Source organism: Corythoichthys intestinalis, chromosome 2, assembly GCF_030265065.1.
Source record: "Corythoichthys intestinalis isolate RoL2023-P3 chromosome 2, ASM3026506v1, whole genome shotgun sequence".
Lineage (NCBI taxonomy): Eukaryota > Metazoa > Chordata > Actinopteri > Syngnathiformes > Syngnathidae > Corythoichthys > Corythoichthys intestinalis.
The window spans coordinates 48,430,037-48,446,245 of record NC_080396.1 but is presented as its reverse complement, the minus strand read 5'-3'; the positions used below and the strand labels follow the sequence as shown (position 1 = coordinate 48,446,245).

The following is a 16,209-nucleotide window of genomic DNA, read 5'->3' as shown; positions in this document are numbered from 1 at the left end:
TTTGACCGTCTTGTCCGTTCACAATGAAACAGAGTCTTGTCATTCTGACAGCAGTGACATGTTCATTGACAGAGAAATTTAATTTTGAGCGATGGACTAAGAATTTTGCACAAAAAATAGCTTTAGCAGGTAATCCATGTTGTTTTGCTACTTCTGCGACGTGTTTTGAGAAATGCACAAACTGCTTTGAGAATTTCATTTCCGATCTGAGAAACGTACTAAATCAATTGAGAAAAACTGTAAATGCGAGTACTATTTTAGCCAATCAAATGTGAGTATATAAGATTGTCCTGCCTACTCATAAGGCATTGGCTACCCACTGTGCTATGCCCCATCAATGGACTATACAGCTTTAATAGACCCAAAAGGTGAAATAGGCTTCGTCTGAGTCTCAGACTGAGAATGGAAAATGACAGTGACAGATTGAACAGGTACAGTAACTATAATAGGCGCCTGCCTATTTTTTAGCTACTTTTTACCTGTTTTGAGTGTACCAGCTTTTGTTCTATGCACAATTTAATTAAATAAATAAATAAACTCCAGCGTGTACACTGGAGAGATTATATCTCTAGGCTGGCCTGGGAACGCCTTGGGATTCTCCAAGACGAGCTGCTGGAAGTGGCTGGGGAGAGGGCTGCCTGGGCCTCTTTGCTGAGACCGCTGCACCCGCGACCCGGATTCGGAAAAGCGGGAGACGACAATGACGAATAAATAAATTAAATGTAAAAATAATAGCCGACTCTTAATAAGGTAAATGTTCAGTGGGCTGGATTAAAGAAACGACAACGCCAAAAATTGCCCACCCTTGTTGTACACGAACCAATGCACCTACTTTTCTTTGTTGTGAACCGCAGAATGACGAATGACATCTTTCCGGTAAACACTTGAGTAATCACACTTCTCACACTTGAAGGGCTTTGTACCTTCATGGTTGAACATATGTTCCTGAAAAACACACATTTTAACACAACATCTCACACACATACAAAATGTGTTAAGTGCAAGCAATTGGGTGCCTCCAGACCTTGAGCGAGGACCAGCGCTTGCAATGGTAGTTGCACTGGAGGCATTTGAAGAGCTCCGGCTCATTACCCTCGTGAGAGTCCACGTGGAATTGCAGATCATCCTCCGTGAGGAAGCGCGAGCCACAGATCCAGCAGTTGTGAGGTCTCAGGAGCGGTTTGAAGGATTTGTAGTACCGACTGAAAGAGGACAATTTACATGACTACTGGTTAGAGAAATTGCATTACTAGGGCTTGGCGATTGATCATTTTTAAGTTTGCTTTAAGTTTTCTGCTTCTGACGGTTTTAAAACATTTGTTTTGTAGCACACATCTTCTTGCACATGAGAAAAAAAAAAGAAGCCTAGTAGGCAACCATTACATAAGTGGTGCCAAACATTGCCATGTAAATTTTGTCCAGAGAAACTTGAGTCGCTGTGTAGTAACTATAACATTCCCACACGTAACCCTTAAATAAAGATGGCAAAAAACAATCAGCCAAATTATCTATAGTCCATCCCATCCATAAGCCCTTCCATGATGAATGCCCTTGAGCCCATCTCTGACGCTCTGGTCCCCTTTTTTAAGACACACTTTAAAAATCTCAGAGATATTAGATAGCAGGCTCAACGTTGAATAACTGATCAGTTGTGTTGTAAGAGCAAGGTTTTTCCAACCACGTCTCTTTGCCAAAGTGAAGCCTTTTCTTTGTCGCCACGAATTTGAAAAGGCAATTCATGCCTTTATATGCTCAAGACTGGACTATTTCAATGCACTTTATATTGCTCTTCCTAAATCCTCTATTTATCATGTGTAACTTGTTCAAAATGCCGCTGCTTGATTTATAACCAGTACACCCAAACGTGAACATATTACCCCCTGGGCAAACATCACTCCATTCGCTCCCGGTTAAATTTAGAATCGATTTCAAACTTTTACTGTTTGTTTTTAATTCTATTAATGGCCTGCCTCCGTCTTTTTGTCGGAGATTTCAACCCTCCGCAACTCTAGCAGGGCTCTTCGTTTTACCGGCCAGCTTCTATTGCAAGTTCCAAGGTCGAAACAAACCGTGATCTGAACGATTTTTTGGAGTTGCTGCTCCCAGATTGTGGGACAGGTTGCCCCCTGAAATCTGCACAATTAAGAATCTCGGCCTTTTTAAAATCACGGTTGAAGACCCACTTTTTTAGACCTGCCTTTTTTCTAGACTTGAGTAGCCTGGTTTTATTTCTTAAGGGTTTTAATGCTTTTGGATTTTATCGGTTTTATGGTTTTATTTGCAGTTTTGACTGTTATCGCGATGCGTTGTTTTTGTTTTCGTTTTTTTTTTTTTTTTTTGTGTGTCGTTGTAAAATACTTTCCTGCCTTTTATTTATCATGAACTATATAGTTGTTTTAAAGCACTTTGTGGACCTTTCGGGTTTTTGTAATGGTCTATAGAAGACATGTCCCTTTGTCAAATTTCATCCGACCCCCAGCGTCTGTCATAAAATCAATAACGTCTGGCCCGCACATAGGCTTAATAAATTGGTCAGCAGTACTGCTACCAGCATATGAAGTAGCTTACACACTAAATGCTGCTCCTCATTTACCCACTAAAAGGCAGCAGCACTCTAAGCAACATTACCCCGGGTGACCCCTTTATTCCCAATTTTCTAAACTAACGACAATAAACAACAACAAAAAAGTTGACTGCGACGACCGACGCTTCAAGGATAGGTGGAAATTGGAATATTTCTTCACTAAAATACGCAACAACTGTGTCTGCCTCATTTGCAAAGAGACAGTCGCTGTTTTTAAAGAGTTCAATGTGAGGCGACATTACGAAACAAGACACGCTGACATGTACGACAAGATTACAGAGAAGATACGCAGCGAGAAATTCAAGCAACTTGAAGCTAGTTTAATTTTACAGCTGCAGTATTTCACAAGAGCCCGAGAGCCGAAAGAGAACTCCACAAAAGCTAGTTGCGAGATTGTTGAAATTATTAATTAAAAAAATAATGATAAAGCAAAAGTGACACACTGAATGGCTTGCTAAAATTTGCTTCAATAATTTGTTCTGCCTAAAGGACGTCAGCCAAGGTTGGCCCCCCACATTTTTACCACACCAAATCTGGCCCCCTTTGCAAAAAGTTTGGACACCCCTGGTCTATAGAAATACATTTGATTGATTGATTGATAATTGAATTTCTGAATAAAACTGGCCTGAATGCCAAGACAATTTTTTGTACAATGAAAAGAAACCTTAACCTTTTATAGGGCAAGTGACTATTTTTGTTGATTAAAAAATATATATATACACCGGTACCTGGCGTCCACATATTTGGACATTATAATTTCTGTCATGTAGGTCAAAATATTAACATTTGGTATAGGCTACTTGACCCAAAATGTGATGTCCAAATACAGTATGTGGATGCCACTTCTCAATTCAATTCTCTACACAGTATATTTTTATTTCAATAGTTAATCATTATTGTATTTATTATAAAATTATTTTATGACTAAATAAATGATAGATTAATAACATGTTAATTAAAAATAAAACCACTCAGGATAAGCGCCCCCACTTGCATTCCACATTTTTTTTTGTTTTCAATTTTCATTGTATATATCTAATTTCCTGTCATTGACATTGATAGACGTCCAAACCATTTAGACTGGGTGGGCTGCACAGAGCATTTGCTACCAGCTTCATCCAGTCAAAATGGATTGGAGGTCTAGCGTAGTCAATGGCATCCGATGAGTTAAATGGTTGCCATATAAAGGGTTGGATCTTGACAGGTGAGATGCCTACCAAAAATGGGCAAAAACATTCAAAACAGCACTTACCTGCGACTCAAATGCTTCTTGTACTTTTTACGAAGAAAGCACTTTGAAGGGCGGCCTCGTTTCCTCTCAAAGAACTCTTCTGGCGGCGAGTTGGATGAGGGATCTTTGTTCTCAGAGTCAGATAGGCACACCACCACATCCAACACCTCCTCTTTTTTAGCCACCAGAGAGGAGTCATTGTCCAAGACTGAGGAGCTCGCTTCGTCTCCGGCGCTGTGTTCAACTTTCACCCTTGCCTTTTTTGCTAAACTCTCTGCCTCTGTGACCGGTGACAGACATGAACACACTTTAGCTTTTTTTAATACCTTGAAGGTCTTCCAGACTTAATTTGTGCTTGCTGTACTCGTCTTTTAAAAACAGTCCACTCACCTTGGCTGTCGTCGTCATCTTCCAGAAGGATGTATTTCTTCGGACGGCCGACTCTACGCTGAGGACGAGTGTGCGAAGAGGAAGTAATAGAAGGAGTGTGGTTTTTCAAAATGGCAGGTAATCTTCCGCAGCAGTCCTCTTCAGCTGGGTTGTAGGTACTGTCCTCTGAGATAGAAATCAGTGAGATTATAATTAGACATTAAATTATGTTTTGTTTTGTTTTTTTAAATATATAAAATTTCAGGAAGGATTGGACGCCACTATATGTATGTTACTGGGTCTACATTGTAAAGACCAGACTTCTCTGAACCTCCATAATAGGGTGGTAGTTGCTGAGCTGTAGACCTGAGCTTTCAGCTTAAGGGTCAGCACACTCAATTTACAGCAAGGTAATGCAGTTGAGGTGTAGTTTTGCAGCCTTAGTTGTCCATTATTTGTCTATATGTTAATTGACTGGTGACCAGTCTATAGCTTACCTTGCTATTCTCGACCAAAAGTGATAGCAAAGTAAAAGAAGATTTACCGTCACAATTATCAATAGCACCGGCATCCGGAACGTGCTCTTCCTGATCTTCATCTTCTTTAGTTTGATGAGAAGCAGACACTTTCACCGGTGTCGCTCCCCCCTCTCCCGAACAGTCCTTGTTAAAGCCCAACTGTGGAAGAGCCCTCTTGGGAGGTCGGCCACGTTTGCGCTTTGTTTGCAAACCTCCTAAACACAAACCAAATGTACGCAATTTAAAGTTTATAAGTATTATTATAAAACCCACTCCAAAATATTAGTCCTTCAGAGACATTATTATATGGTGAATTAGCTTTTTCAATTGTTTGACAGCGCGTATCCGCTTATAAAACAGACACTCATTTTTATAAAGCACTACTCATTACTCCTGTGGGAGCTGGAAACTATCCAAGCAGTCTACATGTGAGACGAGGCGAGGGGTTGATTCTGGACTGGTTGCCAGTAAATTACAGGGTACAAGCAAGTACTCACATTCACAGTGAGGGACAATTTATTGTCATCTATCAGCATAATATGTTTTAATATGGAAGGCTCAGTTTACTTGTGGTGCCATCAGTGTTGTTGCCATCTAGAAGAAAGTGTGATACCATCCTATAAAAGGTCTAGAATATCGACTCAACCAGGCCAACCTACCTGCAAGTTTGAAGTGCTTGTCCCTCATGTGGCTAATCAAGGTGTCTTTAGAGACACTCTTATAAGGACACATTTTGCACTTGAACTGGTGCACAATCACAACTTCCATCATCTCCTCAAGTTCAGCCAGATTGGGCGGCCGGTCCCCGGGACCTTCGGCCACGGCCGAAGCGACAACTTCCTGACGCGGGACAGCTTCATCCTTCTCAGGGTCGCCCCGGCTGGCCGAACAATGTGGGGCCACGTCCGGCTCTAGGATGGAGCTATAGGTGCCGCTGCTGCTGATGTGGGGCCCCGGTTGGCTCTCGCTGCACTCGACCGCCTCTAGCACCCCCTCTGAAACTGCCATGTCGGTGACAGGGTGGTCTGACAAGGAGCTGTCGTCAGTGTAAAGGGACGCGTCGGGGCCGTTGCTATTCTCCGTGTAACAGGAACGCTGGGGCTCCTGCTGTGGCTGATCGGGATCCTGGATCTGCTCATCATCGTCATCGTGCCCCGTGCGGTACCGGGAACATCCTGGTTCCTCAGAATCGGCAACACCCCCATATTTGGTTGGGTACTGCCGACTCATCTGAGTCTTGTGATCTGCGCTACTGTCAATATAGGCACGCGAATGATGCATCCGCTCTCCGTCGTCCACGGCGCGCAGATACCCGGCACTGCACCCCACCACATAGCTCTGACCAATGGTAGGGTTTGAATCTGCCCTGCTGCATTCAACATATCCAGGCAGGTCTTGGTCGCTGTTGTTGCCACTGTAGTCGGGAAAGCCTGACCCGGAGCGCGTCTGGTCTGGTTCATCAGAACACTCCGCATAGGACGGTGATGACTCCCCTGTTTGGTCTGGGCCGTCTGCACTGCAGTCCATGTACTGGGAGGGGTGAGAGTGTTGGGGCTGATCAGGCTGACCACTGCTTTCCTCTGGGTAGCCAGAGTGACCAGGCTGGTCGTCAGGTTGGTCGGGCTCCAGGCTCCTCTGCATGTCTCTCTGGTCTAGGCAGGTGGACGTCGGACCCTCGGAAAGTGCTTCGATGGCTATGTGGTCAGACAAGGCCGAGGAAGACATGTGGGCTACCATGGGAGCACCTATAGCAGACATAGACATAAAAAACCAAGACAAGTGGCTGTGGCCCTCTTTTGATCACAATTACATTACGGTGAGACAGTTATAGATTAGCTTGTTACCCAAGCTAAACCGAGCCACTCTACCATGCAGGCCGGAGGTTTACTAAAAACTCAGAATACCAGACGCACCACTGCACTATGTCCTGTTCAGGTGGTTGGTCCTAGTCCTCAATTTTGGAAAAAAATATAGAGAGGCGTCCTAAAATTGTCCTTGAGCAGTAGTTTGGACACCACTGTTTTAACGAACACACAGATTAAAAATACATAATATAGTTTGTACCTTGAAGTATGAGATATTGGGTTGGTTCTGCATCCCTGTCGTCTGCACTTGTTACAGCGATGCAACCTATGTGAAAAGTAGTTAAAAGTAGTGATTAGTGTTTAATAGCATCCCAACCGCAAAATTAAAATTTTCCAGTCTGTGGCAATATTAGAAACATAGAGGCACCGTTTATGATGTCAGGACCGATGGTAGACTCAATGATCTTGTCGATGGCCGAGCCCAAGTCGGACGAGGTAGAGGCAGTGGAGTCGGACACCATCATGGCTCCTTCGGACGCAGCACTGGAGTGAACGAGCACTTGAGCCGACTCAGACACCAGGACTGACTGAGTCACCGTGGACACGCTGGACACGCTGGTGGACTGGGCCACCGAGGAGGAGTCTGGGAGGTGAACAGAGGAAACTCGGGCATCCGTGCTGGAGCTGGTCTCTGGGATGAAGACCTTGAGAAGTTCACAGTTAATGTCATCCACCATCCATCATAGCACACTAACCCCCCCCCCCCACACACACACACACACACACACACACATTTTGTCATCCATAATGTTTTATCATCAATGGTAGTTATGTTTCTAGTTATGCCATTGAACTTGTGTGAGTTTTTACTTGTTGTGCCTCATTTTGCCACAGATAAAAAGTAAGTAAAATTATTCTAAATAGATAATCAAGAAACACAAGGGCGTAAGTTTGGTCTTAACATTAGTAGGGACGATATGACATAACCAGCATGTACACTTTTTGCTGGGGACAGGACATTCTTAATGATCAATGCAAAATAAATCTGTATTGACTTATACTTTTATGTTTATTGGTTCAGCCTACACCGTTTAATTCAAACCTTTGTTTTCAAAAATTACCAAACATTTTGAAAACTTCCAGAAAAAATGTCCATATTTCATGACTAAATTTAATTTGCATTATTTAAACATAAATTATATTGACATACAATAAATACAAGCCTGTTAATTGTCTCTTAACCACCCAGGCATGCAAAAAAATAGACATTTGCCTTAAGACCATTCAACATTGTCTAAATAAAGAAATTAAATATAACTGAAAAAACTTCTTTGTCAGGGAATAAAAAAAAAACTTATAAAACACATATAAAAACAGAGTTGTCCTTCAGGTAAAACACTACTGCTTTTGTCCACAAGCACAGCCAAACTTGACGAAAAAATGAAAGCTCCAGTGGGCTGCTTTAAGACCACATAAATAAAATAAAAACGTAAAATTGGGATGAAGGGCGTAAAACTCTGTTCATTAGATTTCTCACAGTTTAATTAATGTTGACAGTACAAAACACATAAAGGAAGACACCTCTCCCTAAAAAGCTACCTACTCAAGTTTTGCATGTTAGCAAGTTCACAGTTTCATGTTATGCTAACTCTGATGCAGGTTGGACTTTCAGTAGCAAAATTAGTGCCGTGTTTCCTATTTCCACAACATTGACGTGTTTTTACATTTTGTACAGCGGCTGCTGCTAGCTGGAAAAAAAATTTACAATATCCCTAATATCTTATGTCTGTTTGTGTGTGTGTGTGGGGGGGGGGGGGGGGGGGTCAAGTCATCAGCCAATCAAATTTAGGAGGGAAACAAAGGGACCGCCACATTCAGCAAGTGAAAAGAGGTACATGTAATATAAATCTGAACATAATGGAAATAAATCAATTAATAATGATGGGGTCAATTACAACAATTAAAACATATGGCAAGACAATCTAAATGACCTACAGTCAGTATATCACTAAAGTCATTATATAACGCAAATAAAGCTACTTAAAAGTTGGTGGGGATAATTTGAACATCCTGAAAAGCTGGTAGTGTTTTGTAACTACCGTCCCTATGCAAACCTACGCCCTTGAAGTAACAGTCATGGAAGAAATGTAGCGCATTCAAATCCACCTCGCAAACATGTGGAAATCATGCAAACTCCACACAGGTGCAGAGATTCAAACCCACAACCACAGAAATATGAGTCTGTACATGGCAACTTCTGCCAGATTATTTGAGATGTCTTACCACGAGTCCCTCGGAGCTCTGTCCGACATGACAGTCAGACTCAGGCGGCTGCATGTGAGAAGAGGCCGTGTCGCTGCTGTCGGCCGACATGGCCTCTGATGACTCCATGCCCATGCCGCTTTCGGACGGCTCTTCCATGCCCGAGGGGCCTGCATCGCTGCTGCTTTCCACCTCATTCTCTTCAGAATCCATCACCACTGAACAGAACAGTCAAAGATTAATCTCTGCTCGGACAAGAAATACTAGGAATGTTTATCAAAAATAGGGCCATATTTCAAGTTATTTAATGTACAATTCCCACACCCAGGGGTTTTACCTTTGCAAACAAAATTCCATTTTGACTGTCACCATCAGGAAGTTCTTAAAGAAACCATATAGTACAGTAATCTCTTAGCATGGCGAGTGTTGGCCAATAAAACTTTGTTTTTAATCAGTCAGCACTAGGAGTGGGAACCTCTTGGTACCTCATGATACGGTTTGCGATACAAAGCTCATGATAACGATGATCTGACGATATGGCGATACAACGATTATCAATACATTGGTAAGGAAATCATTCTAGGATATTCTACAATGAGACTAATAAACAGAAAAACAAGCTTCTGCTGTGAATTGGAATGAGTTTATCACGGGTAGACTTTCAATCTGTTTGAAGTGGGAGGGATGGCAGCAAATGAACGAATTGCTGCCATCCCTCCCGCTTCAAACTGATTGAATGTCTATGGCTGTCAGTGGCAGCCAATGCCGGGCAATGAGGTAATTTTGGGCCATTTAAGGTCATTTACCTGTTGATTTTCAGTTACTTCCTGTTGATTTGGGGGTATTTTATGGGTCACTTCCTGTTTGAGTTACAGAACAGGAAGTGACCTGGGAATTACCCAAATGAATAGGCAATGACTTAAACTCAACAGGACATGACCTGTAAATGTCCTAAAATGAACCGCAAGTGACCTATAAATGCCCTGAAAATCGGACAGAATGACTGTGAATGCTCTGGTTTCGAATGAACGAACGTTCCAAGTCTAAATGGATTGGGCGTAATGCGCAGTCAATGCAGCCTTCGAGTTAAGCGAGACACTATTATGGTGGAAGATTTTGGTAGCAACTTGTTGGTTCATTTTTATTTTTAGACATCGACACCTTTTTAAAATGATATCTCAATTCTTGGCATGAGCATATCGATAACCTTTTGGGATACAAAGTATCACGATATATCACCATTTCGATATTTTGTCACACCCCTAGTCAGCATGAGTTAAAATATTGGATACCCCTTCAGTCCAAAGCCCTTTGGGATTGCTTGAATTACATCTTTATTGTTCATAAAATGTAAATGGCAAATGTTTCATGCTTCTACTGGAAACGTAACATTTGCTTTGCATGATGGGTTAATATCCTCGAGACTAATAAATGATTCAGCAACAATTTGAAGTCACTTGAATTGAGGTGTTGGTTAAAGCTGCTTTGCACTTAAAAACAACAACAAATTGTGTATTTAAGTGCTAAGTACAGTTTGTTTAATTGTAAGTTTAACGCCCGTGATATTTTGGTAGGAAACCTGCTTTTATGAGCAATACCAGTACTGAACATACTTTTTCGACATTTGTGCACTGGGTAAAAATATTACATTGGTAATTAGTTAGCTTTCACGTTATATACTTTCCTGAACTTAAAACAGTTCTCGATGAACACTTGGGCCAACAACGAAACAGTTCAGTACATCCAAATGTCAGACACAAAGGTGGTTAAGTGACATTTGGTACTAAAAGTTTGAAAACCACTGGGTTGAATAAAGCATTTGTTGGCCACGCGTTGGAAATCTGGAAATGTCACTACCCACGTAGTGTGAATCATTTTCAAAGCATTGTTGCATTTTCACCAGAACATAATAACCGTATACAGTATTATGTTCGGGCTTTAACGACACACTTGGACACAAACGTGGATCGTCGTTTGTACTGGACATTCTTGTCTTAACATTAAACAGTCGAAGCGATCTCTATTTAAAAGCTGTCGGACATGAACTTGTTGCGGATTCGACAAATGCGTTTGTTTGCCAACCATGGCTAAAACTGGAACGGTATGCTACCGTACTTTAGCACACAGTAGCTTATGGCCTAGCTGCCCTTGGTCCTGCCTGCGCCGTGTCGCCATTTTACAACAGGCGAATGTCTTTTTTACATCAGGCATTCTCGGAAGCTCAACTGGGGACCTCGAGGGCCTCAAGCTCCGCAAGGCTGCCTAAACGCTCTCCCTGAATGAAATAAAAATACGCTATCCATTTTGCGATTATTGTTTGGGGGGTTTTCTTACCGTGTAGTTGCGAGTAGACAGGCGCCCTTAAACGTTGTGTTGCTAAATAGAATAACCTCGGTTGGAGGTAATTGTAGCTTCATTCTAGTTGGGCGCTAATAAGACTCTCCTCGCTTCCCGTCCGTGCGGGTGGGTCTTATTTATCGTTTTGTTCAAATCGATTTGTACCCACTACACTTGGGAACGAACAAATTCAGGACAATACTTTTTAATCGTAGTCAGAATGATTTGTGGCATTTGAAGAGTATTCTGTGAGCTATTTAGAATAATCGAGAGGACTATTGCCTTTAGTGCAAGGCGTATCACGCCGGTTGGCGCGGAGGAATACAGTATGCAGACGTCGTCCCAGTCCCACTAGGCAGTCGTCTTAGACCCATTTTTAGAAAATGAATCATTTTCGTGACCTTGTATTGGTCGCTTTACTTTTATTTTGTTATGGAGAATATAATTTTTGCTCGTGCATGTACGGGTTAATATTTTGGGATTTGGTCGCCAGTTGAGAGAGCGCCCTAAACAGAGGACTGATTGCCAGTCACCATTCATTCCAGGCCAGTGGTTTCTAAACTACGGACCAGTGGCGTACTGCAAGCAACACGTCACTTTTGCTCATTAATATTCATGACGTTAGCAATGGCCTACCGCAAGCTGCACGTCACTTCCGCTCATTAATATTCGTGACGTTAGCTACTGTTGCTAAAGGGGGGACACGCCACCGTTGGTCCTCAATAGACCCTACTCACCAACGTCACAGAATGACGTGTCGCTGTATCCGGCCGCCATATTGTCCGTCTTTGTTTATCCGTATTCTCAATGGTTTCAATTTGTCGTGAAATTTATAGTGCAATTCATGGAAGCCCCGGTGCTTTCAGACGCTGTAAACTCATTGGATGCGTTGCATAAAAGGCGTTATGTGGAAAAGCTTCAGTCTATCCATTCGCCAGATCCATATTTGATGCCTAAATCGATATTTTTCGACCCGCTGTCTTCGCCCTCTCTGCCTGACATCTGCTACCCTGATTTCTACAACTATCTTGTCCACACAAAATCAGCCTATTCTCACGAAAGTTTGAAAAACTATAAGAGCAGCACTCTAAGCAACATACCCCATGTGACCCTTTACTTCCAATTTTCTAAAACGGCGACAATCAATTTAAAAAAAAAAAAGTCGACTGCGATGGCCGACGCTTCAAGGATAGGTGGATATTGGACTATTTCTTCACAACAACAGTGTCTGCCTCATTTGCAAAGAGACAGTCGCAGTTTTCAAAGAGTTCGATGTGACGCGATAACGATATTAGCGAACAAGACACGCTGACATGTACGACAACATTACAGGGAAGATACGCAGCGAGAAATTATAACAACTTGAAGCTAGTTTAATTTCACAGCAGCAGTATTTCGCAAGAGCCCGAGTGTCGAAAGAGAACGCCACAAAGACGAGACTATTGAAATTATGAATTTAAAAAAATAATAAAGCAAATGTGACACACAGAAGGGCTTGCTAAAATTTGTTTAAATATATTGTTCTATGTAAATCAGCCAAGGTAGCCCCCCGCAGTTTTACCACACCAAATCTAGCCCCCTTTGCAAAAGGTTTGGACACACCTGTTTAACTGATGATCCGTAGACGAGGCCAGCTTCTTTCACTTGGTACCAGCTAAATATTATTCAAAATGTAATGATGGCGGAAGAAATAAGCATCTTGAATTTGAAACTGTATGTTGTCGGCGATTAGCCTCGCAATGATCTTAATTGTGGTTGTCAGCCCAAAACCCTCTAAATATATATTAAATGCATCTTACCAGATATAAAATGACTACTACATAATCTGTGGTAATCGTTTGGAGCCCAGTTTTCTCGTCGAATTGCAGCAGTCCGTCTCGCCCTCCTCTCCGGGTCTCTCGGGATACGATGGAACTTCAAGTCTCTCCGTCTGTCTTCTCTGTTATTGCAACCAACCGCCACACACGCCTTCACCATTTTGATTATTAATGTTAACGAGCAGAAAAACACACCATAATAGGAGGAATTTACGTAGCGGTAATACATAAACACGACGAGCTGACGGACAATTTGCCGCACCAAACGATCACCACAGACTATGTAGTAGACATTTTATACCTGGTAAGATGCATTTAATATATATTTAGAGGGTTTGAGGCTGACAACCACAATTAAGATCATTGCGAGGCTAATCGCCGACAACATACAGTTTCAAATTCAAGATGCTTATTTCTTCCACCATCATTACATTTTGAATAATATTTAGCTGGTACCAAGTGAAAGAAGCTGGCCTCGTCTACGGATCATCAGTTAAACAGGGGTGTCCAAACTTTTTGCAAAGGGGGCCAGATTTGGTGTGGTAAAAATGTGGGGGGCTACCTTGGCTGATTTACGGAGAACAATATATTTAAACAATTTTTAGCAAGCCCTTCTGTGTGTCACATTTGCTTTATTATTTTTTTTTTTAATTCATAATTTCAACAATCTCGCCTTTGTGGCGTTCTCTTTCAACACTTGGGCTCTTGCGAAATACTGCTGCTGTGAAATTAAACTAGCTTCAAGTTGCTATAATTTCTTGCTGCGTATCTTCCTTGTAATGTTGTCGTACATGTCAGCGTGTCTTGTTTGGTAATATCGCATCACATCGAACTCTTTGAAAACAGCGACTGTCTCTTTGCAAATGAGGCAGACACAGTTGTTGCGTATTGTATTGAAGAAATAGTCCAATATCCACCTATCCTTGAAGCGTCAGCCATGGCAGTCAACTTCTTTTTTTTATTGATTGTCGCCATTTTAGAAAATTGAAAGTAAAGGGTCACACGGGGTAATGCTGCTTACAGCGCTGCTCTTAAAGTTTTTCAAAGTTTCGTGGGAATAGGCTGAGTTTCTGTGGACAAGATAGTTGTAGATATCAGGGTAGCAGATGTCAGGCAGAGACGGCGAAGACAGCGGGTCGAAAAATATCGATTTAGGCATCAAATATGGATCTGGGGAATGGATAGACTGAAGCTTTTCCACACAACGCCTTTTATGCAACGCATCCAATGAGTTTACAGCGTCTGAAAGTACCGGGGCTTCCATGAATTGCACTAAAAATTGCACGACAAATTGAAACCATTCAGAATACGGATAAACAATGACGGACAATATGGTGGCCGGATAGAGCGACACGTCATTGTGTGACGTTGGTGAGTGGGGTCTATAGGAAATGAATGGAAATCGTGTACGAAGGAGATGTTTACAGAGCTAAAACTATCAATTCTGTCTGAAAATGATGTCCCTGGTGCCAAGTTCACTTGCAAAGATGTGGAAGAACATAAAAATGTTCAGTTAAAGAGATGGCTTGAGTGTAGAGGGCTGAAAAAGACGAAAAAAAACGAGCCAACCGAACCTTAGCATAGCCTTAGCTTTTTTCTTATGCGACTGACAATGGCATTCTCCTGTTTCAACAAGCTATCCTTTACCACCAGCCCTGTGTTTCTTATATATTATATCCTCTGGTTGTCCTACGTCTCTGACCGTTCTTGGGGGTAATTTATGTTGCTATTATTGTGTAGCAATCGCAAATGCTACTCAGTGACAGCCAACAAACACTTTTAATTTTTTCATTGATAAAAAATCTTAATTCGATAATTTATTTGCACTTCCCCCTTACTAAAGTTTTTTGTTTATAACAGAAAAGGTAACGGGCAGTCAGATACAATTATAATTCTTTTTAGGTTCTTCATTGTCAGACAGAAGCAGCACGGCACAACGTCACGCTAAAAAATAAGTTTAAAATATCAAAATGGCTTACCTCTTTGTCCTCTAAAAGACCATGCCAATCCAACAAAATGTTTACTGCATATAAAACGTGAATGTATTCACCGAGCTGGTGTTAAAAGTCCACGCAAGTTGATTAATTCTTCTCATTTTTTCCACCGAGTTTTTTGTTTCGGGAAACGTTGAAGAAAACATCCTTCATTTGTCGTAATGTCTAGAGTCGTTTCCACAAGTTCAAAAAAAGCAATGTGTGATCGGTGTGTTAGTTTATAAAAGATTACCGGAGAAAAGTAGCAGAATTAACATGGTTTCTATGCGAGGGCAGATCTATAATGTCCCACTTCTGCTTTACGATGCAACGTCACGGTCTAAAAATGCATGCGTGCGGTACGCCATTGTTGCTATAGGCAGGTCAACCTCTCGTTTGTCCCTATTAATAAATGCATGGAAATAGTATACGAACGAGATTTTTACTGAGCTAAACCTACCAATTCTGTTCGGAAATGATGTCCCTGGTGCCAAATTCACTGGTAAAGATGCCGAAGAAAATACAAATGTTCAGTTAAAGAGATGGCTTGAGTGTTGAAGGGCTGAAAAAGACAGGGAAAAGAGACAACCTTATCCAGAGTTAGCTTTTTTTATCGACACCTTTTTCTTGTGTGCATTGCCTTACGCCATTGACAATGACATTGTCCTGTTTCTACAATCTATCCTTTACCACCCTCCTTTACCGCCCTGTCTTTTTTATATATTATATCCTCTGGTTGTCTTACGTTTCTGACTGGTCTTGGGGGCAATTTACGTTGCTATTTTTGCGTAGCGATTGCAAATGCTACTCAGTGACAGCCAACCAATACTTTAAAATTTTTTCCTTCATAACAAATCTTAATTCTATAATTTATTCACACTTCCCCCTTACTAAAGTTGTTTTTTTACAACAGAAAAGGTAACAGTGGCAATCAGATACCATTTAAATTTTTTTCAGGTCATTCATTCTCAGGCAGAAGCAGCACGGCAAAACGGCACGCTAAAAATGAGTAAAAATATCAAAATAGCTTACCTTTTCATCTTCTGTAGGACCATTGGCCCAAACAAAATGTTTACTGAATATGAAATGTGAATGGCTTCACCGTGCTAGCGTTAAACTGGGCTTTTGGACGTCCGCGCAAGTTGATCCATTCATCACATTTTTTCCTCCAAGTTTTTGGTTTCGGGAAACGTATGAAGAAAACATATGTCGTAATGTCTAGAGTTGTTTCTACAAGTTCCATAGCAGCAGTATTTGATCGGCATGTTCTTTAAAAAAAAAAAAAAAAAAAAAGATTACCGGAGAAAACAAGC

The 16,209-nt window shown here is 41.6% G+C and overlaps 1 protein-coding gene across 5 annotated transcripts in view; it reads right to left on the bottom strand.

Moving 5' to 3' along the window:
• The window catches only part of znf335 (zinc finger protein 335), a 34,588-nt gene extending 18,794 nt beyond the window's left edge, over window positions 1–15,794 (bottom strand). For 2 of the 5 annotated variants that reach the window (XM_057830393.1, XM_057830396.1), the window contains exons 1-10: window positions 11,104–11,312; window positions 8,791–8,987; window positions 6,935–7,211; window positions 6,767–6,832; window positions 5,362–6,447; window positions 4,729–4,917; window positions 4,206–4,370; window positions 3,837–4,095; window positions 1,025–1,202; window positions 833–945 (exon numbers count right to left, since the gene is read on the bottom strand). In XM_057830393.1, the coding sequence (XP_057686376.1) occupies window positions 833–945; window positions 1,025–1,202; window positions 3,837–4,095; window positions 4,206–4,370; window positions 4,729–4,917; window positions 5,362–6,447; window positions 6,767–6,832; window positions 6,935–7,211; window positions 8,791–8,982 (2,525 nt within the window). In that variant the 5' untranslated portion in view covers window positions 8,983–8,987; window positions 11,104–11,312. Of the gene's footprint in view, window positions 1–832; window positions 946–1,024; window positions 1,203–3,836; window positions 4,096–4,205; window positions 4,371–4,728; window positions 4,918–5,361; window positions 6,448–6,766; window positions 6,833–6,934; window positions 7,212–8,790; window positions 8,988–9,106; window positions 9,420–11,103; window positions 11,315–15,356 lie in introns of those variants that run through there. The other 3 variants (XM_057830395.1, XM_057830397.1, XM_057830394.1) reach the window with 3 other exon arrangements.
• Window positions 15,795–16,209: the final 415 nt, after the last annotated feature.